General features: G+C 36.6%; 1 protein-coding gene across 1 annotated transcript; it reads right to left on the bottom strand.

The window, feature by feature from the left end:
- Nucleotides 1-2641: 2641 nt before the first annotated feature.
- LOC145070745 (uncharacterized) lies at nt 2642-5803 on the bottom strand. The gene is made up of 4 exons (XM_079017706.1): nt 5499-5803; nt 4726-4781; nt 4541-4614; nt 2642-4466 (listed from the first exon to the last, which is right to left on the bottom strand). Exons 1-4 carry the CDS (start codon nt 5589-5591, stop codon nt 4186-4188), a joined length of 504 nt encoding a protein of 167 aa, XP_078873832.1. The 5' UTR covers nt 5592-5803; the 3' UTR covers nt 2642-4185.
- Nucleotides 5804-24607: the final 18804 nt, after the last annotated feature.

The raw sequence follows: 24607 nt of genomic DNA, 5'->3' as shown, positions 1-24607 counted from the left end.
AGGGTTTGCGATCATGAATCAGCCGTTCAGGGTTGGATAGTTAGAGGTTTTCTTTTCGTGTGCATGATTGAATATGGTTGCATACTCGCATAAAAGATAAGGAAACAAGCCAGTGGGAGTGGTAATTCAAACGTTATTTTAATGACTTTTAATGTACAAAAGGATTGATGAATGGAAACTCTTATTTTATATTTATTTTTGTATTTTGTATAGTCTAGGATCCTTACTCTAAATATTGTATATGTAATCTATATATAAGGGTATGGACATCTCTTATGTTTTTATTTGAACTTATACTTCTTGACTTACAGGCATCTCTTGTTCTTAGTCTAAGTGGGTTTAAATATTACATTTTTCTTAGTTGTTTATTATTATTAATTTTTTTATGGGTGTTCTGTTACGTGAGAATATGAAGTTCATAATGTTTCTTTTGTAGCTTTCACACTTAAGTAAAAAAATCAATTTAAGACTGAGTTGCAATTGTTTCAATGTGATAATGTCGAGAATTTAAAAACGAACCTCTTCTTACCCAATTTCATTCAAATGGAGTACAAATTCGTTTTTTTTGTCCATACACAATACAACAGAATGGTGAAGCAGAAAGATTCATTTGTACTACAAATAATAGTATTCACACGTTCCTCTTTCAAGCTTTTCTTCCTCCCAAGTTTTTGACATAAGCCTGATACATGTAAAAAATACTACTTTTAATCCTAACTAACTTAGACAAAAACTAACAAACGATAGACAGTGTACCTAATAGAATAATAGTTTAGTGTAGGGAAGTAAGGTATCGGACACAGCGAACAATAATAATAATTAAACTACTACTAATGTTAACTAATTAAAACATAGGGGTTATCAGCTGTGATGGGAATCGGTTTGCGATCATGAATCACACGTTCAGGGTTTTGAAATTGATTGCGAGAAGAATTTATCTCGTGAGTTAATTAGGGTTTATCGAATCAGGGTTGGACAGTTGGAGGTTTTCTTTTCGTGTGCATGATTGAATATGTTTGCATATTCGCATAAAAGAGAAGGAAACTAGCCAGTGGGAGTGGAAATTCAAACGTTATGCTAATGAGTTTTCATGTATAAAAGGATTGATGAATGGAAACTTTTAGTTTATATTTATTTTTATATTTTTATAGTATAGGATCCTTACTCTAAATATTGTATATATATATATATATATATATATATATATATATATATATATATATATATATATATATATATATAAGGCTATGGACATCTCCTGTGTTTTCATTTGAACAGATACTTCTTGACTTACAAACATCTCTTGTTCTTAGTCTAAGTGGGTTTAAATATTACATTTTCTTAGATGTTTATTTTTTTTATTTTTTTTTTTGTGGGTGTTCCGTTACGTGGGAACAAGAAGTTTATAATGTTTCTTTTGTAGCTTTCAACCTTATGCAAAAAATCAATTTAAGACTGAACTGGAATCGTTTCAATATGATAATGTCGAGAATCTAATAACGAACATCTTCTAACCCAATTGCATTCAAATGGAATTCAAATTCATTTTTTTTGCCCATACACATCAAAACAAAATGGTGAAGTAGAAAGATTCATTTGTACTACAAATAATATTATTCGCACATTCTTCAAGCTTTTCTTCCTCCCAAGTTTTAGATAGAAGCCTGATACGTGTAAAATATACTAGTTTTAATCCAAACTAACTTAGACAAAAATCTACAAACGATAGAAAGTGTACCTAATCGAATAGTAGTTTAGCGTAGGTAAGTAAGGTATCAAACAAAGGGAACAATAGTAATAATTAAAACTACAACGAATGTTAATTAATTAAAACACATGGGGGTTATCAGATGTAATGGGAATCGGTTTGCGATCATGAATCACACGTTAAGGGTTTTGAAATTGACTGCGAGAAGAATTTATTTCGTGAGCGAATTAGGGTTTATCGAATCAAGGTTGGACAGTTAGAGGTTTTCTTTTTGCATGCATGATTGAATATGGTTGCATATTCACAAAAACTATAAGAAAACTAGTCGGTGGGAGTGGAAATTCAAATGTTATGTTAATGAGTTTTCATGTATAAAAATGATTGATGAATGGAAATTCTTAGTTTATATTTATTTTTATATTTTCATAGTAAAGGATCCATACTCTATATATTGTATATGTAATCTATATATAAGGCTATGGACATCTCCTGTGTTTTTATTTAAACTTATACTTCTTGACTTACAAACTTCTTGACTTACGAACATCTCTTGTTCTTAGTCTAAGTGGTTTAAATAATACATTTTTCTTAGATGTTTATTATTATTATTATTATTATTATTATTATTATTATGTGGTTGTTCCGTTACGTGGGAATTGAAAGTTTATAATGTTTCTTTTGTAGCTTTCACACTTATGTAAAAAAATCAATTTAAGACTGAAATTCAGTTGTTTCAATGTGATAATGCCGAGAATTTAATAATGAACTTCTTCTTACCCAATTGCATTCAAATGGAATTCAAATTTCTTTTTTTGTCCATACACATCACAAAAGAATGGTGAAGTAGAAAGATTCATATGTACTATAACTAATGTTATTCACACCTTCCTCTTTCAAGCTTTTCTTCCTCCCACGTTTTTGATAGAATCTTCATACATGTAAAATACTAGTTTTAATCCAAACTAATTTAGACAAAAACCAACAAACGATAGATAATGTATGTAATCGAATTGTAGTTTAGTGCAGGTAAGTAAGATATCGAACACGGTGACCAATAATAATAATTAAAACTATTACTAATGTTAACTAATTAAAACACAGGGGGGTTATCAACTGTAACGGGAATCGGTTTGCGATCATGAATCAGCCGTTCAGGGTTTCGAAAGTGATTGCGAGAAGAATTTATCTCGTGAGTTAATTAGGGTTTACCAAATCCTTCTTCAAATGAGCGAGACTCTATTTATAGGCAGTCTTCGGACTTGAAACCCGTACTTCAGCATCAATTATGTCTTGGAAAATGGTTTTGTTTTCTTTTTATAGAAAAATCATTTGGTTTTATTATCTCAGTCAGATTCCCTGAAAAATGACTGCAGAGATTCCACTTAATATGCAGAGATTCCATCTTCTTTGGCTGGATCCGATTTTTTTATTGGTTTTGTCTTTTTTCGTTCTTCTTGCTCGATGCACCTTCTTTGGAGTGAATACTTACAGCTTCATTTATTAGTTGATCATCTTGTTCTTCTAAACTAATACCATCCATATCTTCATTATCGAAATATCCTTGTAAGGACATGTTGTCATCATCTTCCAACGAGAAATCTGTTAACATTTTTTCTCGTTTTTGGATTAGTTTATTTAGTTCATTTTGGGAAATAATTGGATTTTCTCTTAATATTTTTTTTCCGTATAATGGACCGTAGCAACTCATCTTCATTACAAGATGATCAACTAATAAATGAAGCTGCAAGTATTCACTCCAAAGAAGGTGCATCGAGCAAGAAGAACAAAAAAAGACAAAACCAATAAAAAAATCGGATCCAGCCAAAGAAGATGGAATCTCTGCAAATTAAGTGGAATCTCTGCAGTCATTTTTCAGGGAATTTGACTGAGATAATAAAACCAAATGATTTTTCTATAAAAAGAAAACAAAACCATTTTCCAAAACATAATTGATGCTGAAGTCCGGGTTTCAAGTCCGAAGACTGCCTATAAATACGTTGGTTCGAACTCCAGTAGTGGTGGTTGTTGTTGCTTCAGTAAAGATTGGATCAGGGATGGGAATAATAGTTGATGGTTGAGATGTAGTGATTGGAGGGATAGAGACAGGTACCGAAACAGGTGGAGGAGAAAGGGGTTTGGAGCGAACAGGTTCCTTTGGGGTAGGCGAGCGAGGGGGGGTTCCACCACGACCCGAAGCCTCGTCGTCAGAGCTTTCGCTCTCTGAGTCTGAGTGAGTAGAAGGTTTGGTAAGAGGAGGAATATACACAGAGTCTGAATCGCTTAAGGATTGAAGAATTAGTCTCCGAGTTGGCTTCTTCTGCTTCTTCTGTTTAGGCTGTAAAGGATCAGCCTTGTCAGACTTTCGTTTTTTAGGGGTTTGACCCTTGGTTGATTTACCTATGTTGCCTCCTTCTGTGTGTCTGATTTCTTTCCCCTCTTGGCTGGCCTGTCAGTCTCCTCTATTGAACGAACCATGGTTAGAGTGAGTTCCCATGGGGCCGAAGAAGGATGCTTCTTATACTCTTGAATAACGTTACTTGCGTCAGACTCGCAAGCATACATAGCTTCAGGGATTGAGCCAATGAAGGAATATTTAGTGGGATGTATGACGATGATTTTGGCGGTGTGAAAGGTTGCGATAGAGGAAATAAGAGAATCCGCCATGATTGAAACGTTAAGACGATCCATTGCCGACTTTGTAATGATCCGTACATATCGTAATTTTTTCTCTTTTCTTCATCGGATAAAATTTCATATGCTGATGAAAAAAGTAAAAAGAGTAAATTTCATTGCTATATTTTTTATTTTTATTTATTTGGAGGATCACCATACCGTCATTTATTTCTTCAAACTTTTCCTGAGCGCCTTTATTTTTGTTCTTATCGGGATGATATTGAAGAGAGAGCCTAAAAAAGAAAAATGATAATTTTAGTATGTAGAATCATTGATGTGTAACTAAATAATAAAAAGGGTAGTGTTATCAATTATCAAACATCAAGAGAAAAAAAAAAACATACTTGTGGAAAGCTTTTTGAATTTGCCTCCAACTTGCATCCTTTTCTACTCCTAGTACCTGGTCATTTAAAAGTCAAATAAATATGTTAAAAACCTTGAGACAATAGAAACATATTCAAGCATAAATTATGGATGTTAAATCAAAGATCAAGAAACCGCTTAATTGTATAAATCTACTTCCCAACAGATAACATATTTAGCATGCTCAACATTCAACAAGTTTGGAACAAAAATGTGATATTGTCGAGCAGAATACCCCATAGCTGGATGTAAGAAATTCAAGATTCATATCGAATATCTTACTATTCTAACATAAAGTAATTTGAATTGTATGGTGGATGAATTCAGAGGAAGAACAGTGCCAATTATATGGGTGTCATGTTCAAAAAGGTTTTGGGCATGTAAAATCAGAAAAATTTACCCTCCCAAATGCAATATTTCCATGTTCCAACTTCCATCTGAAGTACTAGTAGCTAAACCCGAATACATACCCCCGTAAAAACCCCAAATTTGAATCAATTGAAGAAATTCGCAACCCAAATTGGCATATCATGATAAAACCTAAACCTAAACCTAAACCATAAACCACATTTCAATCCGGTATTTAGTTATAAAATGCAACTTAGAATCCAAACACAAATAACCTACGAAAACATCGCTTTCTTGTGACAACAAGACGGTGATGCTGCTTTATATGCACACAACAGGAAACATATATCAAAAGGGGAAAACCTAATGAAACACAAGGGAATTGAGAGGGAGATAGGATAATTACCTTATACGGGTCAAGAGATTTTGACTCTACGAAGGCGAATAATAACAGAGAACATGTAAAGAATATCATCGATATGGTCCAGGTGTTCTTCATTTTTTTTTCAAGAAAATCGAATCCAAATCCCCAGAAGAATGTTCTGCGTTCACAAGAGAAACAAGATCGCTAAATCCCACCCAAAAAAAATTGTTATTCGAGTTATCGAGAGTGTTTGCGTTTACAACTTATAGCTTCGTTAAGGAGAGGGATCGAGAGGGTTCCGAGCTTTTAAGAGGAGGGAAACGTGGCGTTTGTAGGCGATGCCATGAGTATTGACCAATAGAAATTCAGGATTTTCTATCTGTGACCTCATCACTCATCAACTCCCTTCGTGCCAAAAATTGTTTCCGACCAGATTTTAGTTTGGTCCCTAAGGTATACATGAATATGCAGGTTTAGTCCTAGTTTTGAAAACTTTGACACCAGTTATTCTTATGTTGGCAAATTTATCAGCTTTGGTTACTTGTAAATCCTTAATCTGCTACCATCCATAAGTACCTTGACAATTATACACCTTTTTGTCTTTTATGTTTTTGACATTACAATAAACTTTAAAGATCAATTATGCAAAAATAAATTATATCCTAGAAATCATCAACTCCCTATCAATCTATATATATTTGTTGTCTCTTTTGTTTCTACAGAGCGACAAATCTATTAGTCAAACTTATCCGTGTCTAACTTGAATGAAATGACGAAATAAATAGATCAAAAAATTAATCATCTGATCAAAATGTCAATGATACAATCAGAATTAAGTTCAATGTCGTAAGGTTTTCAATAAAAAAAATAAAGACAAATGAGTAGGATAAATTCTTTGTTAGTAATTATAAACAAAATCAAATCAAACAAAGCAATATCTTAGAAATAGGAAAATGAAGTCTCCATTACATATTTCCAATATTTATAACCATGTATTATGATGTAAAAAAAGTACCAAAGTGGTTTTACTTTACTCTATAGCTACTTTCACTTATATATACTTTTCAAAATACAAAACTAACCTAAATGAAGGAGAGAATCTGAATGTCGTCGCACAACACTAAGAATAAACCAGACCACATGTTATAGATAAACAAGCGGCTATCGTTTGTCAGATAAGAGAAAATGGAGGTGGAGATCACAACGAGCATTGAAAAGTGGACCGGTGATACAATTACGTTCTTTTGAAGATATGAGTCAAACTCGATTAATGAGTCAAAAGTTGTCATTGCAACTGACGTTGCCACTGTAGGTATTAACATGTTGTGTCGTTGACTACCTCAGATTATGCTTAAAGATCTGAAGTGTGAAGAACTTTTTTTGTACCGTCGTGGTTTTCATCAACGCGTAAATCTTCTCCATGCGTAGTGTGTCTAACACTTCTCGTAAATACCTCTGATGATTGCCAACAGTCTAAACTTTGGAAGGGTTTGCGTGTTATAGAACTGTATGGCCCGTGTTGTGTTTGTTAAGTGCTAAGAGATATGCTAACCAACTTCTGCAGGTCAGTGGGATGATGGTCATGTGCCTATAGGCTCACTGAGGTGTTGATCATGAGTCTTCGGCCTGTGGTTGGATGATGGCAAGAGCGGTGTTTGTCGTTGACTTTTTTACCATTTGACTTTTGGTCAAACTTGGGTAGAATTTAGTATTTGGCTAAGTATTGTCTCAATATGGCATTAGGTAGCTTGTGTTAGTTGTTTTACTGATGAGGTTGTTGTTGAGCTTCTGCCGTTTAACATAGGTTAGTTTTCTTACTATACTTTACTCTACAATATGTATCCTGGTGTGTTAGCATGGTGTTATGCTTTAGCAAGCTGTTAGACCGGTAGACTAGTTTAGACAGTTACTTGTGTTGATGGATTGTTGTTGATCATCTATTATTATTATTATTATTATTATTATTATTATTATTATTATTATTATTATTATTATTATTATATATATATATATATATATATATATATATATATATGTCGTCATATCTTGTGGCGAGTTGAGGACGATACAACATTGTGTTGAAGGTTAAGATACTCAAGGCGGACTAACTTTATGCTAAAGGCCAAGGGTAGACCAACTTTATGTAGAAGGCTAAAGAGGGCGGACGAGCCTTGGGCTAAAGCCCAATGTTTGTACGCTTGCATGTACTGTGTGTTGTATGGTATTTTGAGAAACTCACTAAGTTTTTTTATATTTGTGGATTAAATGTTTTTTAGGTACTTTCTTTAAATCGTGGTATTGGATTAGGTGTCTAAGCCCATAATTATAATTGGTATGTACTTGAATTTATCGTAGCACTGTCCTTTTGGGTTGCCTTCATACTTGCAACTAAACAGGATGACCTATTGAGAAAGAGAAAGAATTTATTATTTGGAATAATAAATTAATATTGAAAAATGATGTATTAATGTATTATGAAAATAATATATTAATTAGAAATCATGTTATTTAATTAATATTTAATTAGAAATTAATTTGGAATTAATTTTTGGATTAAATGAATTAATTAAAAGTACATAGGGTATTTAGCAATTAATTAATAATTGTGGTTTTAGGCTCTTGGACCATCCTAGAAGGGATTGACGAAAACTTCTAGGTAGGCTCTAGAATTTTCTTCCATGATCTTAGGGATGGGGAGTCCATGGGTTGCTTAGGCCCTAAGCTGAAAATTAGGGTTTCCTCCATCAAACTCTAGCTTTGGCTCTAAGCAACCTCAACTATTTAAAAAGCCTCAACCTTGTGGATTTCGTCCATGCCATCAAACCCTAAGGATAGCCGAAATCTTGAAGCATCTTCATCCTCTCTCCTCTCATCCTCTTGCATAGTGTGTTTGTAAGTCATCAGAGGTGTTAGACTTGTGACACTTGCTCTTAAAGGTCAAGATCTTCAATAAATCCATTGTTATTACAACATAACAATAAATGCATGTATTCTAACCCTTGGTTTTTCAATTTCAAAAGTTATACTTACCTCCTAGGGTTTCTTGTTTTGTGTTCAATGCTCATATGTCTAATAGAGAAAACATAGATCTAACATATTAGGGTTGCATGCACACATAGGGATTGTTTGTCATGCTCAAAACCCATCATGTGGGAAGAAGAAGGTGTGACTGTACACACACATCAACAGTTTTATGATTTGAGATTCAACAATGCTTTCCTTTATAACTCTGATTTTGGATTGTGGTTTATGAACAAATGGTTTTGACTTGATTATAAATTTATGAAAAAGGATGTTTACTCTAAATTAAAAATGGAAAATTTATTCTAAAAAATCGGACGTTACAATCTCTCACAACAAGATTCAATATATGTGCAATACATAGTATTATTCGCACCTTCCTCTTACAAACTTTTCTTCCTCCCAACTTTTAGATAGAAGCCTGATATGTGTAAAACATACTAGCTTTAATCCTAACTAACTTAGAAAAAAACCAACAAACAATAAGCAGTACATCTAATCGAATAGTTGTTTAGTGCAGGTAAATAAGGTATCGAACATAGGAAACAATAATAATGATTAAAACTACTACAAATGTTAACTAATTAAAACACAGGTGGGTTATGAGCTGTAATGGGAATCGGTTTGCAATCACGAATCACCCGTTCAGGGTTTTGAAAGTGATTGTGAGAATAATTTCTCTCGTGAGTTAATTAGGGTTTACCGAATCAGGGTTGGATAGTTAGAGGTTTTCTTTTCGTGTGTATGATTTAATATGGTTGCATATTCGCAGAATATATAAGGAAACTAGCCAGTGGGAGTGGAAATTCAAACGTTATGTTAATAAGTTTTCAGTACAAAAGGATTGACGAATGGAAACTCTTACTTTATACTTGTTTTTATAATTTTATAGTATAGGATCCTTACTCTGAATATTTTATATTTAATCTATATATAAGGCTATGGACATCACATGTTTTTTATTTGAACTTATACTTCATGACTTACGGACATTTCTTGTTCTTAGTCTAAGTGGGATTAAATAATACATTTTTTTCGATGTTTATTTTTCTTATTATTATTTTTTTGTGGGTGTTCCGTTAAGTGGGAATAAGAAGTTTATAATATTTCTTTTGTAGCTTTCACAAATATGTAAAAAGTCAATTTATGACTGAAATCCAATCGTTTCAATGTGATAATTCCGAGAATTACATAACGAACCTCTTCTTACCCAATTGCATTCAAATGAAATTCAAATTCAGATTTTTTTGTCCATACACATCACAACAAAACGGTGAAGTAGAAAGATCGTATGTACTATAAATAATATTATTCACACCTTCCTTTTTCAAGCTTTTCTTCGTCCTAAGTTTTAGACAGAAGCCTGATACGTGTAAAAATATACTAGTTTTAATCCGAACTAACTTAGACAAAAACCAACAAAATATAGACAATGTACCTAATCGAATAGTGGTTTAGTGCATGTAAGTAAGGTATCAAACACGTGGAACATTAATAATAATTTAAACTACTACTAATGTTAACTAATTAAAACACAGGGGGGTAATCAGCTGTAATGGGAATCAGTTTGCGATCATGAATCACCCGTTCATGGTTTTGAAATTGATTGCGGAATGAATTTATCTTGTGAGTTACTTAGGATTTACCAATTCATGGCTGGACAGTTAGAGGTTTTCTTTTCGTGTGCATGATGGATATGGTTGCATATTTGCATAAAAGATAAGGAAACTAGCCAGTGGGAGTGGAAAGTCAAACGCCATGTTAATGAGTTTCTATGTACAAAAGGATTGATGAATGGAAACTCTTAGTTTATATTTATCTTTATATTTTGTATAATATAAGATGCTTACTCTAAATATTGTATATGTAATCTATATATAAAGCTATAGACATCTCTGGTTTTTTTTATCTGAACTTATAGTTATTGACTTAAGGACATCTCTTGTTCTTAGTCTAAGTAGGTTTAAATATTACATTTTTCTTAGATGTTTATTTTTATTTTTATTATTTTTTTGTGGGTGTTCCCTTATGTGGGAATAAGAAGTTTATAATGTTTCTTTTGTAGCTTTCACACTTATGTAAAAAAATCAATTTAAGATTGAAATCCAATCGTTTCAATGTGATAATGCCTAGAACTTAATAACTAAGCTCTTCTTATCCAATTGCATTAAAATCGAATACAAATTGGTTGTTTTTTGTCCATACACGTCACAACAGAACGGTGAAGTAGAAAGATTCATATGTACCATAAATAATGTTATTCGCACCTTCCTCTTTCAAGCTTTTCTTCCTCCCAAGATTTAGACAGAAGCCTAATACTTGTAAAATATACTAGTTTTCATCCAAACTAACTTAGACAAAAATCAACAAACGATAGACAATATACCTAATTGAATAGTCGTTTAGTGCAGTAGTAATAATTAAAATTACTAGTAACGTCAACTAATTAAAACCCATGGGAGGTTATCAGCTGTAATGGGAATCTGTTTGCGGTCATGAATCACCCGTTCAGGGTTTTGAAAGTGATTGTGAGAAGAATTTATCTCGTGAGTTAATTTGGGTTTACCGAATCAAAGTTGGACAGTTAGAGGTTTGCTTTTCGTGTGCATGATTGAATATGGTTGCATATTCGCATAAAAGATAAGGAAACGAGCCAGTGGGAGTGGAAATTCAAATGCTATGTTAATGAGTTTTAATGTACAAAAGGATTGGTGATTGGAAACTCTTAGTTTATATTTATTTTTAAATTTTGTATAGTATAGGATCCTTACTCTAAATATTATATATGTAATCTATATTTAAGGCTATGGAAATCTCCTGTTTTTTTATTTGAGTTTATACTTGTTGACTTAAGCACATCTATTGTTCTTAGTCTAAGTGGGTTTAAATATTACATTTTTCTTAGATGTTTATTTTTATTTTTATTATTTTTTGTGGGTGTTCTGCTATGTGTGTTGGATTAGTGTCTAAGCTCGTAACTATATTTGGTATGTATTTGACCCGGTTGTGCATGGTCCTTTTCGGTTGCCTTCAACAAAACAACTGGACAACATGATTTATGGAGAGAGAGGTTATTATGATTTATTAATATATTATATTAATAGTCTATTAAAAGAGAAATCATATAGTTTAATTAATATTGGTTAATAATTAGTTAAGAATTAATTCTGTGGCTAAAAGAGATTAATTAAATAAGGGGGACTGAAACTGTCAATTATAAGATTCTTGAGTTTGGGCTGTGAATCCTTATGGATATAAGGGGGGGGGGACGAAATTTAGAGTGGGAGTCCACTCTAATTTCATCGAAGGGGCCTTATTCCAGAAGGTTCTTGAATTTGCTTGGGCCTAAGTCATCCAATTAGGGTTTTAACTGAAACCCTAGTAGCGCATCTATTTAAGGGACCCCAGGGCTACATATTTCGGCCACCCAAGAAACCCTAGAGTTCTTTAGAGCCGAAATTGTGCCTCTCTCTCCTTCTCTCTCTCTCTCTCTCTTCTAAATCATCTTCTTGCCTTGGTGTTTGTAAGCCATTATAGGTATTACACTTGTGATACTAAGCTCTTGAAGATTGAAGATTCTTGCAACTATTGAAAGGTATCATCTAAACTTGTTTTGTTATAGATCTCGTTTTCATAGTATGCTAGATTAGGGTTTGAAAGCGTTGGATAAATTTGCATGTACAATAGAGAAACCCAGTTCCAAAGCTTTAGGGTTTTGCATGTGCACATAGGATGTTCTTTTGCTCAAAACCCATCAGTGGTATCAGAGCCTTGCTTGGGTTCTATTGTATTTGATGCATGGTGTATTTATTCGTTGCTTAAAATCATATTTTATGCTATCTGCTTGATAGACTCGTTGGACCCTATGAGGTACTCGACGAGTAGGATGAACTCGACAAGTCCTGTATGGGGCTCAGCGAGTCGGGCTGTCAGACAAACAAATTGTGACAACCCGAAATTTCCATTTGTACGAACAATATCTATTCAATAGAAGCCAGTCCAATTTCAGTGATTTTTAGACTTTTCCGAACAAGTTTGTGTACATTAGGGTTTACACTTCAAGAAATATCAGGAGAGTGGATGCTCCTGGGTTTGTGAAATTTGAATATTTCAAGTTTCATAATGTTACATTCCAAGTTCGAGAATAAAAGTATTTTCTGTCAAAATATTTCAGGACTATAAATAGTTTTCTGAATTAAATTAATTCATTATTCACAATTCCAACTAGAGAAAAGCCATTTTCTCTCTGACGGATCTTCGGGTTTTTATCCCAGATTGTGAGTAACTCTTTCTAGTAGTGTTAGAATACTTATTAGATGCTTATAACATGATTTAGATGGCTAAATCATTAGATCTAGGAGTTTACTCCCCAAGGTGTTCTTGGGCGGTAAACTCCCGAATCGAAGCCAAAAACCGACACTTGTGTTATGATAAAGCCTTAGACTATTATGTATGCATGTTAGGGACAAGAAAAGATACACAAATCACCCAAGATTGGGAGTTTACGACCTAATACTCTCATAGGCCGTAAACTCCATTCTCACACCCAAAATGGTGATTTGAGGACTTAAGGACTTAAGGCTTGTATCTAGGTTATTTTCCCAAGAAGTATAAGGTCTTAAACACATCAAATGACACAAACAAAAGTGAGTTTATGGCCCAAGTGAAGCTTAGGCCGTAAACTCCATATAAATGGACATAAAGGGTGTTTTCATGACACCTAAAGCCCTAGGCCTTTACAAGAAATTGTTCCACTTAAAATGAAGGACCAAAACTCACCAAAATCACTTACCAAAGTGAGTTTACGGCCAAGGGAATGCTCTTGGGCCGTAAACTCAAATGAATGGCACCAAAGTGTGCCTAGGGTCCTCATTTGCCTTAAACAATTGTCTAGAACATGTCCTTCAAAAGCAAGAGGCTTGAAAGCAACAAAAACAACACCCCAAGGGAGTTTACGGCCGTAAACTCCAAGGGGAATGGCCTTGAGGCCGTAAACTCCTATTTGGAGTACTTCTAGACCTTAAACCCTTCCAAGGAATTAGCCACTAAGTTAGAATAATTCTAGAAAGCATTTGGGACTTCAAAACACACCAAAAACACATGTTTGGGAGTTTACGGACGTAAACTCAAGAGTTTACAACCGTAAACTCCATGTGTGATGGTTTATGGAGAGTAAACTCTCATATAGGGTCCTTTGGAAACCCTAAACACAAATACCCTGTCCCATAATAACTTAGATGCAATCCTTAAGGCTTAAAACACTTATATAAAGTGTTTATTATGTCTAGGATGTCTTAACATTATCAATTAGTCATTTGAGTCTAATTGAGTGCATATATGTGTGATTATATGTTCATTAGGATCGTAGTGTGTGCACAAGTCCTCGCTTGACACCTAGCCGTCCTATACCGTTCAGTTCATTCCAATCACCAACTACAGGTGAGTTCATACCCCTTAATCAATGTTTTAAAGGATTTTAAATGCTTTAATGGGCGGGAATACAAGTAGAAAACAATATGTTATTAAATCAATCTTATGTATTTTATAACTGTGTTTTCACTCAGTAGATTTCACATATTTCAAAAGGTGTTACATGAAATGGTTTTCTATCTTAAAATACTTGGATAATAGAAGTATTAGTTTTGAAATGTTTAATGACTTCAAGTCACTCTAAATTATTGTTCAAAACTCCTAGATATCTTGCAAAACCGTTATTTTACCTTCTTGAATCAAACTATACTTATGCGCATATGTTCATTTATATGTTAGAGGTTATAGTTTTCATCCTTCGTTCAGTTTCCCGCACCCTGGCGTATCGAGGGTGCATAAATCTACTTGAACAACCATATACTTTCCAGTTAGCTATCATAGGGATAGTCAGAAGATATCAAACATTATTACTATTACAAGGAATTACACAAGAGTCAGTTCATTTATGAGTCTATACCAATACCTTACATGATACATGAGTACACGTACTTAGGATTACATGATACATGAATATGTTTACATATACTTACCTGTTACATGGACATACTTACATGAATACCATATAGGAACACTCCTTCATAGGTGCATTATCCTGTATTTACTTACCTTGGATACTTGTACTTAGAACTAAGAGGATGATTTATTAGTACTTACTGTGTAAATCGTCTTTCCTATCCCGGTTCAATGGGATATTTCGGCGGGACTTACCATTCCGAATCCCACTGATTAGCACCAGTTGTCGATGAACGTCTACGGATGTCTAAGGTTGTCACTTATTTAGTAGTCAGTGACTGGACTAACCATCCCACTGTCCACTGTTGCAACAGTGGATGAGATGTGAATCTTCGGAGGATCATTAGGTTGACGATCTGCATTAAGAGATCGATACGGGGACTAACCCTCCCTCCACCCTGCTGCCGCTACAGAGGATGTGGGGACACTCTTCGGATGTTCCATAGGGTCTATCTTTCGCTTCAGCGATGTCGTGTTTGTCCTGGTAACCCAAGGCAATGACACTTACATGATTATATTTTCCTTATTTACCTTATTTTGTGATTACTTTCACATAAACGAGGAGTTAGACTAAGTGCTCTAGTACTAGTCAATAGAAAGCAAAAACTATCATTATACTTACCAAACATTCGTGTCTTGGTAGAAGACTACACTTCATACTTACAAAACATTTGTGTCTTGGTAGAAGACTACACTTCATACTTAGAAAACATTCGGGTCTTGGTAGAAGACTACACTTCATACTTACAGAACATTCTGGTCGTGGTAGAAGACTACACTTCATACTTACAAAACATTCATGTCTTGGTAGAAGACTACACTTCATACTTAGAAAACATTCGGGTCTTGGTAGAAGAGTACACTTCATACATACAGAACGCTCGGGTCTTGGTAGAAGGCTACATTTCATACTTATAGAAAATAAGGGTTTTTCTAGGGATTTCATACTTACCTCAACATTTTCATTTAAAGGTTTACATGGCTTTCATAACAGATTTTCACAAACAAGGCAATGACACTTATATACTTATGAACTCACCAGCTTTAAAGCTGATACTCGCTTTCAAAATAACTTGTATTCTCAGGTCGTCAGTAGACAGGTACGGAGGCCAGGTTTTGAGAAGACGAAGCAGACAAGTCTCGTCTTTTATTTTGATTGTATATTTTTGGTGTCTTATTACAATGAAAGAACACACATGTATTAAACTTTACTTATAATGCAATGGATGATGTTGTTGCTTGTTTATTATATTACACTGTTGTGATACTGTACATGACGTCCTCCACCCTTGAACGTTTCCGCCGTTTGTGGTTTTGGGGTGTGACAGATTGGTATCAGAGCATTGTTTATAGTGAATTAAGTATATCAACCCATAAAAGATATACTAACTATAAATACATGGGATTAAAACACTCTGTCTCAGAGTTATACTTTTAAATAATAAAATATTTAAGTAAGTATACGTGCCTGCATTCATACTAAAATCAGTGTCACCACGACAAGAACAAAAGTATTACGATTGTTGAATATCACAAGTAAGCCTGGGGATATATGGTTAGTCTTGGGAATGTCATAGCCTGATCAACTATGCTGGTCCGAGGAGTGATTAGAATATGCCCAAGAATGGTTGTGATGTGGCAACAAGTCTAAAAAACTTACCAACACAACCATAAAGGAATACCATATGTATTTGATCTTACTGTAATTATCTTAGTAGTTCGTCTATTTTAGCTATTTCTTATATCCCTTTTCTCGCGTAGATTAAAATGGCTGGATTTCACCATGGCGATCCGTACTTCCCAAACCAAGGCAATGATGGTTGGCCAGAGGCTGAACCAGAAGATGGTCACCCAATTCCTTTGGATGATCACCATGCTGAAGGTTTTTCTGATAGTTCTGACTCGGAGCCAGAAGTCAACAACCTACCCCCAGCTGCTCAAAACCCAAACCTAAACCCTCACCCTGTGTTTCAAGTACCCACACCTCTGTGGGCTACTAACTTGATAACATGGAGTCATGAACAGGGTCAGCCCATTCCCTACAATGGAGACCGAAGTTTCTACAATCTCACTGAAGGAGGTTCTGCTGATAGAGTCCTACCAATCATGGTGCGTAGGATTTCTCGGAACTCGATAATAGCTCAGGCGACTATCAATCAAGTTTTGGAAGTTGACGCCAACTCTGGTGTTAACACTGTCCACATTCGCCAACTAGAGTCTGCTCATGAAAGGACTCTGGTCCGCAATGCAAATCTGCAAAGGGAACTTGCTAAAACCCAAGCGGAAGTTAGAGAACTTCGAGCTCTGCAAGCAAGGTCGGACAGGCGTATAAGGGACATTGAACATCTACTGTCGGGATCGAGGACTCATGCTAGCAGTTCTCGTCGCCGATAGAATCTCGTCGACACATCTTTTGGATTTAACCTAGTTTATGTAAAACTTTGGTCTAATTTCCTATCTGTATAAATCTTAGACCTGTTAAGGTCTTGATCTAGTCGTAATTCTGTCATAAGTTTCCATCTTGGTTGATATAAGGCCTACTTCTAGGCCATTTTTTCCCGAACTTGTTACATATGTAATTCCAGTATTATTGACAGATATCAAATCTTATGGAAATTATTATCCAAATGCTATCTTCTTCATTTAATCATAGTATTCTATCTGTTGTTGGACTATGGGGATTTAGTCCATGAGACACATTCGTTTATCATTTATTCTTATCCATGTCGTCATCTTTTAAACGTATAGTTAAAGATGCCGCCACGCAGGAATCCAAGGAGGAACCCAAATAACGCAGCACCAATACCACCACCTCCACCACCACCTGCACCTCTTCAACCACCAAATCCTTTTGATGCCAACATGTTCCAGGCAGCTTTCACAGCAGCAGTTGCAGCTGCTGTGTCAGCAATCAACGCTCCTGCCCCTAGCGGATCAGGATCAGGTGCACCACCCTCGAACCATGGCGAAAGCCATGGACACCCTCGGGAATGCACTTACAAGGACTTCACTAACGCCAAACCCTGCAGCTTCAACGGAACTGAGGGTGTTATGGTGTTGAGACAATGGATTGAGAAGATGGAATCCGTCTTTGAAATCTGTGCTTGTCAGGAGGGCAGCAAGGTCAAGTTTGCAGCTTGTACCTTCTCTGACCGAGCACTAACATTGTGACAACCGTCAATTTTCAGTCAAGTCAAAGTCAACTAAAGTCAACAAGTCAAACCGGTCAACTCAATTTGCCGTGAGTACTAGAGTTTATGTTATGTAATTTCTAAACAACTCTTTATTCTAATGAGAGATCATAAATCGAAAAGTGCGTTCATCTAGATCTCCTTAACCTAAAACGGTGGTACGAGGAGAGCCAAACCGATAAAACAATGTTACATACTCATCGGGAGTATGCAAGATCCTTAAACAAGGCTTAACGGGGTTTACGGACCTTGCAGTGCGTAGCCGGACACTCAAAAGGTCACGAATGAAACCTCTTTCAATCATTTTCACTCCATCTCTTCGTATCAGAAATCTCTCCCAAATCTCTCTAAGTATGTAAAATCTCTCCCACATATCTCTTTGTATGTGAAATCTCTCCAAGAATGTCAAATCTCTCCCAAATCTCTCTAAGTATGTAAAATCTCTCCCACATATCTCTCTGTATGTGAAATCTCTCCAAGAATGTCAAATCTCTCCCAAATCTCTCTAAGTATGTAAAATCTCTCCCACATATCTCTCTGTATGTGAAATCTCTCCAAGTATGTCAAACCTCTCCCAAAACTCTCTAAGTATGTGAAATCTCTCCCAAATCTCTCTTTGTATGAGAAATCTCTCCAAGAATGTCAAATCTCTCCCAAATCTCTCTAAGTATGTGAAATCTCTCCCAAATCTCTCTAAGTATGTGAAATCTCTCCCAAATCTCTCTCTGAATGAGAAATCTCTCCAAGAATGTCAAATCTCTCCCAAAACTCTCTAAGAATGTGAAATCTCTTCCAAATATCTCTTTGTATGTGAAATCTCCCCAAGTATGTCAAATCTCTCCCAAATCTCTCTGAGTATGTGAAATCTCTCTCGAAATCTCTCCCCAACTTTCTATAATCACTCGGGGCATCCCGACCCTCGAACTTGGCGAAAATAGCCCAAAAACGGAAGTCTACGCGAAAAACGGACCTTAGGAACCGAAACCCCTCTTAGGAACCGAACCCTCCGAACCGAAAGTACTGTTCATGAACCAAACTGAAGGTGCTGACTTATGAACCGAACCGAGAGTACTGTTCATCCTAGCCGAACCTCGCATAGAAGGAAGAACCGAACCCGAAGGTACTGTTCATTACTGTTCACTACAGTGCCTTCGGTTCTGGCTTCTCTTCGGACCGAACCTTCTGACCTTCGCTTCTGACTTCTCTTCGGACCGAGCCTTCAGACGAACCCTCGCCTACGCTCCTTCTTCCGGCTCGCGCCTTTGCTTCCGAACCATACACTCCCCTGACCGAACCTCGGCCTAGGACCGAGAGGTCTCGCTGGGAAGCACTTTTCTCCCGGTTTTCAACCAAATTTGCGTTTTAAGCCCGTTTTTAATTATTTTAATGCAGGGTTTTCACCCAAAATCATATTTTAACATAATAAACCCTAAATATTCACAATTTAATCATAAATTCATAAAAATCTCTATTTAAATAATAAAAGCAAGTGGGTAAAAGTACAAATAGGAGGAGTGTTGACTTTGCTTTACTTTATGACACAAGCAACCACTCACACACCCACTCTATGACCAGCCATACCTCCCCACTTTACCTAGGTCACATCAATGTCCTTTCCACTCAATCATCACTCCTTCCCACGTTTTTTTTGAGAGCTGGATATTCATCCTCTTTCCTCATTTTCTCTCATTTGCTCTCATTTCACAAGAAGATCAAACTCTTTTCTCTCTCACTTTCTCTCTCTAGAAATTCGAGATTCAAGGGCTGATCTTGAGTTTTTCCTCCACATTTGGTAAGCATAATCCATTTCCTTTATGATTATCTCAATTATTTCCACTCAAATCATGGATATCTTACACAAACTCCATTATATTTGTGTTAGAGCTTCGAATCTTCAAGGGATTCTTCAAGTGTTCTTGGGTTGAACACTTCTCTTCTTCAACACTTATCTACTGAAATCACACAAGGTGAGTTCATACCCCTACATTTTCATGTTTTCTCAAGTTTTTAGGGGGGGAATACAAGCTAAAACAACAAGAACATAACTAAAATTTTCTAACAGCTTTCATCAGAAAAGTTGGACTCCATTCACGGACTGTTTTGGACGACTTAAACATTTTTTTTTGAAAAACTGTTTTAGGTGTAGGTAGTTCCAGTTCTTAGCTTTAAAATGACTACTTGCACATCTCCATACGATTTTTCTACAATTTATGGTGATTTTTACAAAACTGCCTATCATTTCAAACACCAATCCGGACCAGTCTGTGATTATGGACTTTTTCACCTAAGTTTCAGGTCATTAAAAATCATGATAAAAATTATGAGTAAACTAGACACATTTTGGGAACTCTTAGAATTTACGGATTTAGTTTTCGACTTCGTATGATTTTTCTATGGCTTTTCTAAAACAGTGCAGGAAGGTCTAATTTAGTTAACATCATATAATTTTCATAACACTTTGTATTATGTTGAGCAAAGTGTATAATAATAAATTCTAAGTATTGAGTGTGTTTCTTTGCAAATTTTATCATCATAAACTGAAAAATAAGTCATTCATGATAAGATTTATTCATTCATTTAGAACACGTATATAAACTATAATAAGCATAGTTTAATGGATTTCGTAATCCTAACGCTTTTTCATAAAAGAGTTCTTATATATTACAAACGTTTTGGATAAAACTATAATAGGTATAGTTTATGATACATCACATAACACACACGTACAAAAAGGGTACACTCATACAGAAAGGTTTTACACTCCCGCACACGACTTGTAAACTTGTTAACCTAAATTGTGAGACAATCTCTTTCCGTACTTCCGAGTGCGGGATATAAAATCTTGTTAGTTATAATCAGAGTCTCCTGGAGGGAGAACGTGATAGTTGTGTATAGATCTATATTGGGTTTGACACCCCACACCTTGCTGCTAGCTACAGTTGGACCTGCAGGTCTACGGGTGACAAATGTCATTTCAGTCTTACGACGCCTGAGAAACGTCGTGGCAGGTTCATTTAGTCTTAAGTATGATTATAGCGGCTCACATAAGGATATAACAATACATAAAGTTTACGGGATTTTTATAAAACTTAAAAGGGTTTTATGTCGATTTTAAAATCACTTTTATCTCAATAAGTACAGATATTACTGTACACTTTCGGTTTTGGTATTTATGACTACACATCATGTGATACTACATTTATAACTTTAAGTATGGACAATACTTGTTATTTTCTCGGTCCTGAGATTTAGGACTACATATACATAAAGTATTAACAAACATAAGAATTTGCGGGAACTTTAGTTATTTCAAGTGCGTTCATGTCAATTTAAACACATATCATTTTCCTTTAGTAAGAGAGGTTACTTATACATTTTGGTCGTCGGTTATAAGACTACATTACATAAATTTTATAAAGAAAATATCAGATTTTCTGAATACATATCATCTTGTTTTTACAAGGAAAACGGTTTACTTCTCCAATAAAATCTCTTATGAACTCACCAACCTTTGTGTTGACACTTTTTAAAACTACTTGTATTCTCAGGAATTCAGTGAAAACAGAAAACCAACAACGTTTTGAGGATGGGACGATAAATCGTCAAACAGTTCATTTTGTTTCATAATGTAATTGATTCGAATCATGTAAACATATACTTTGGTGTAACTTTTTCAATTATATTTATGATGGTTGTATTTACTTTGAGCACTATTATACTCGTTGTTGTGATACTCTACATGAAGTCCTCCACCCCCGGACGTTTTCGCCATCCTTGGTTTGGGGGTGTGACAAACATGGTGGAACAGCCATGTTAACTATCTAACTTTGGTTGTGGCATATTCCATCGGCTGGGAAAAGTTGAAAGACATGCTGATGAAGGAATACTGTCCTCGAGGCGAAGTACAAAAACTCGAGCAGGAATTCTGGGGTCTACAAATGGTTGGATCCGACATCACTACCTATACAAATAGGTTTTGTGATTTGGCAAACTTATGCTCGGATATGGTTGCTCTCCAGAGCAAAAAGATCGAGAGATATATCTGGGGACTGTCGCCCCAGATCCAGTCAAGTGTGATCGCTTCCAGGCCTATTACTTTTGATAGTGCCAAGGAACTGGCACAATCTCTTATCGATCACCGGAAACCTCAGAACGCAACTATCCCTACACCTGTACCACAAAAGTCCAACCCCGATCACGACAGGAAGGGGTGGAATAAGAGGAAAAGAGGGGCTTCGCAAGGGTCCTCCAAGAAATAACAACTTGTGGCGATCAATGCTGCCACAGTTACTCCTGTTGTCCCTGCAAACCTCTTACCAGCAAGAGCATATGCTGGAACTCTCCCGAAGTGCACCAAGTGCAACTTCCACCACCACGGACCTTGCAAAGAGATGCAGTGCTCTAACTGCAACAGGAAGGGACACACAGTCCGTTTCTACAAGACTCCAACAGCTCAAGCTGCTCAGGTTCCTAACGCCGGTATGGGCCAAGCTTGTTACGGATGTGGCGAAGTGGGCCACTACAAGAGGAACTACCCTAAAACAGGGATGGCTGGAGGAGTGGGAAGAGTTATGGCCCTAGGCCACGAGGAAGCAGTAGCTGATCCAACGATAGTTACTGGTACGTTCCTCCTCGATAACTCATATGCTTGCATACTTTTCGATAGTAGAGCCGAGAAAAGTTTTGTAAGTCACAAATTTGCACACCTGCTTAAACAAAAACCACGTGCATTAGATAATTCATTCACAGTAGAAATGGCTAACGGGAAAACAGAGAGTACAAACTGCATATACGTAGGTTGTACCTTAACTTTAGATGGCCATACTTTCAAGATAGATCTCATGCCAGTTACCATTAAATGTTTCGATGTTATCATCGGTATGGATTGGTTGAGTCTTCTGCGTACCGATATTATGTGCTTCGAAAAAGCAGTTCGTCTTAACCTTCCTAACAACGAAACTTTAATTATCTACGGCGACAAACCTAGTACGAGCCTTCGCATCATTTCGTGCATTCAAGACCGGGAGTGCTTGCGAAAGGAGTACCATGCATTTCTCGCACACGTCGTCGATACCAGTCAAGAACTGAAAGACATTCATAAAATCCCAGAAGTACGCGACTTTCCCGACATATTCCCAGAAGAACTTCCCGGTTTACCACCACAACGCCAAGTCGAGTTCAGAATCAACTTAGTGCCAGGGGCTACCCCCGTAGCCAAATCTCCTTATCGTCTGACACCGGCTGAAATGCAGGAACTTTCCAGTCAACTTAACGAACTTCTCAAGAAGGGATTCATTCGACCAAGCTTCTCACCATGGGGAGCGCCGGTCTTGTTCGTCAAGAAGAAAGATGGATCGTTTCGCATATGCATCGACTATAGAGAACTCAACAAACTTACCATTAAAAATCGTTATCCCTTGCCCCGCATTGACGATTTATTTGATCAACTTCAAGGAGCCAACTACTTCTCGAAGATAGATCTGCGATCCGGATACCACCAACTACGAGTGTTAGAGGAGGATGTTCCCAAGACAGTCTTCCGAACTCGTTATGGGCGCTACGAGTTTGTAGTGATGCCATTCGGATTAACTAAAGCGCCCGTAGTATTCTTGGATCTGATGAATAGGGTGTGTCGTCCTTACTTAGATCAATTCGTCATCATCTTCATTGATGACATACTCATCTACTCTCGAAGTAAGGAGGAGCATGGTCAACATCTCCGTAAAATCTTAAAAACATTGCGAGCGGAGAAGCTCTACGCGAAGTTCTCGAAGTGCGAATTTTGGATTCGACGAGTCGAATTCTTGGGCCATGTAGTTAGCGAAGAAGGTATACACATGGACCCTTCCAAAATTAAGGCCATCGAGAACTGGTCAGCACCAAAGACACCTACTGAAATTTGTCAATTTCTAGGTCTAGCTGGCTACTATCGCAGGTTCATTCAGAACTTCTCCAGCATAGCAAAACCTCTTACAACCCTGACCCAGAAAGGCGTGGCCTTCGACTGGGAAGAGAAACAGGAAAGAGCGTTCCAAACACTCAAACAAGCCTTGTGCACCGCCCCGATACTATCCCTTCCCGAAGGAATAGAAGACTTCATTGTCTATTGCGATGCATCCAATCAAGGACTCGGATGTGTTCTGATGCAACGAGGTAAAGTCATAGCCTATGCCTCGAGACAGCTGAAGACACATGAGGTTAACTACACAACCCACGATCTTGAGCTAGGAGCAGTTGTGTTTGCTCTGAAGATCTGGCGACATTACCTATACGGTACAAAAAGCACGATCTTTACAGAACATAAGAGTCTACAGCACATTTTCGACCAGAAAGAGCTCAACATGAGACAATGACGGTGGGTCGAGCTACTTAGTGATTACGAATGCGAAATTCGTTATCATCCAGGTAAAGCCAATGTAGTAGCCGACGCCCTAAGAAGGAAAGAATATACTGGTCGTAGAGTCAAATCTTTGACTCTAACTATCCATTCACACTTGTCTACGCAAATAAAGGAGGCTCAGCTCGACGCTTTGAAACCTGAAAATGTGGTGGGTGAATCCCTTAGAGGGATGGATAAGAACTTGGAAGTCAAGGGTGGCGGAGCCTTATACCTCATGGATCGGATCTGGACACCGAAACACGGTGGCTTCAGAGACTTGGTCATGACCGAAGCTCACAACACTCGTTATTCCATCCACCCGGGTTCAGATAAGATGTATCCGGATCTTAAAAAGCTATACTGGTGGCCTAACATGAAAGCAGATATTGCTACCTTCGTGAGTAAATGCCTTACTTGCGCAAAGGTCAAGGTCGAATACCAGAAACCCTCCGGTCTTCTACAACAACCGGAGATACCAGAATGGAAGTGGGAGCGGATCACTATGGACTTCATAACCAAGTTGCCCAAGACGACGGGTGGACTTGACTCCATATGGG

Source organism: Lactuca serriola, chromosome 8, assembly GCF_051521515.1.
Source record: "Lactuca serriola cultivar US96UC23 chromosome 8, Lser_US96UC23_V15, whole genome shotgun sequence".
Classification (NCBI taxonomy): domain Eukaryota; kingdom Viridiplantae; phylum Streptophyta; class Magnoliopsida; order Asterales; family Asteraceae; genus Lactuca; species Lactuca serriola.
The sequence above is the reverse complement of the archived record's forward strand: the minus strand, read 5'-3'. Positions and strand labels throughout refer to the sequence as shown.

Excerpts from the sequence above, each read along its gene's own strand:
- LOC145070745 (XM_079017706.1), bottom strand. The coding sequence starts at position 5,591 with ATGAAGAACACCTGGACCATATCGATGATATTCTTTACATGTTCTCTG. Across the intron at positions 4,782-5,498 it reads AATCTCTTGACCCGTATAAG|GTACTAGGAGTAGAAAAGGA; the intron begins GTAATTATCCTA and ends TTAAATGACCAG. Across the intron at positions 4,615-4,725 it reads ATTCAAAAAGCTTTCCACAA|GCTCTCTCTTCAATATCATC; the intron begins GTATGTTTTTTT and ends TTTCTTTTTTAG.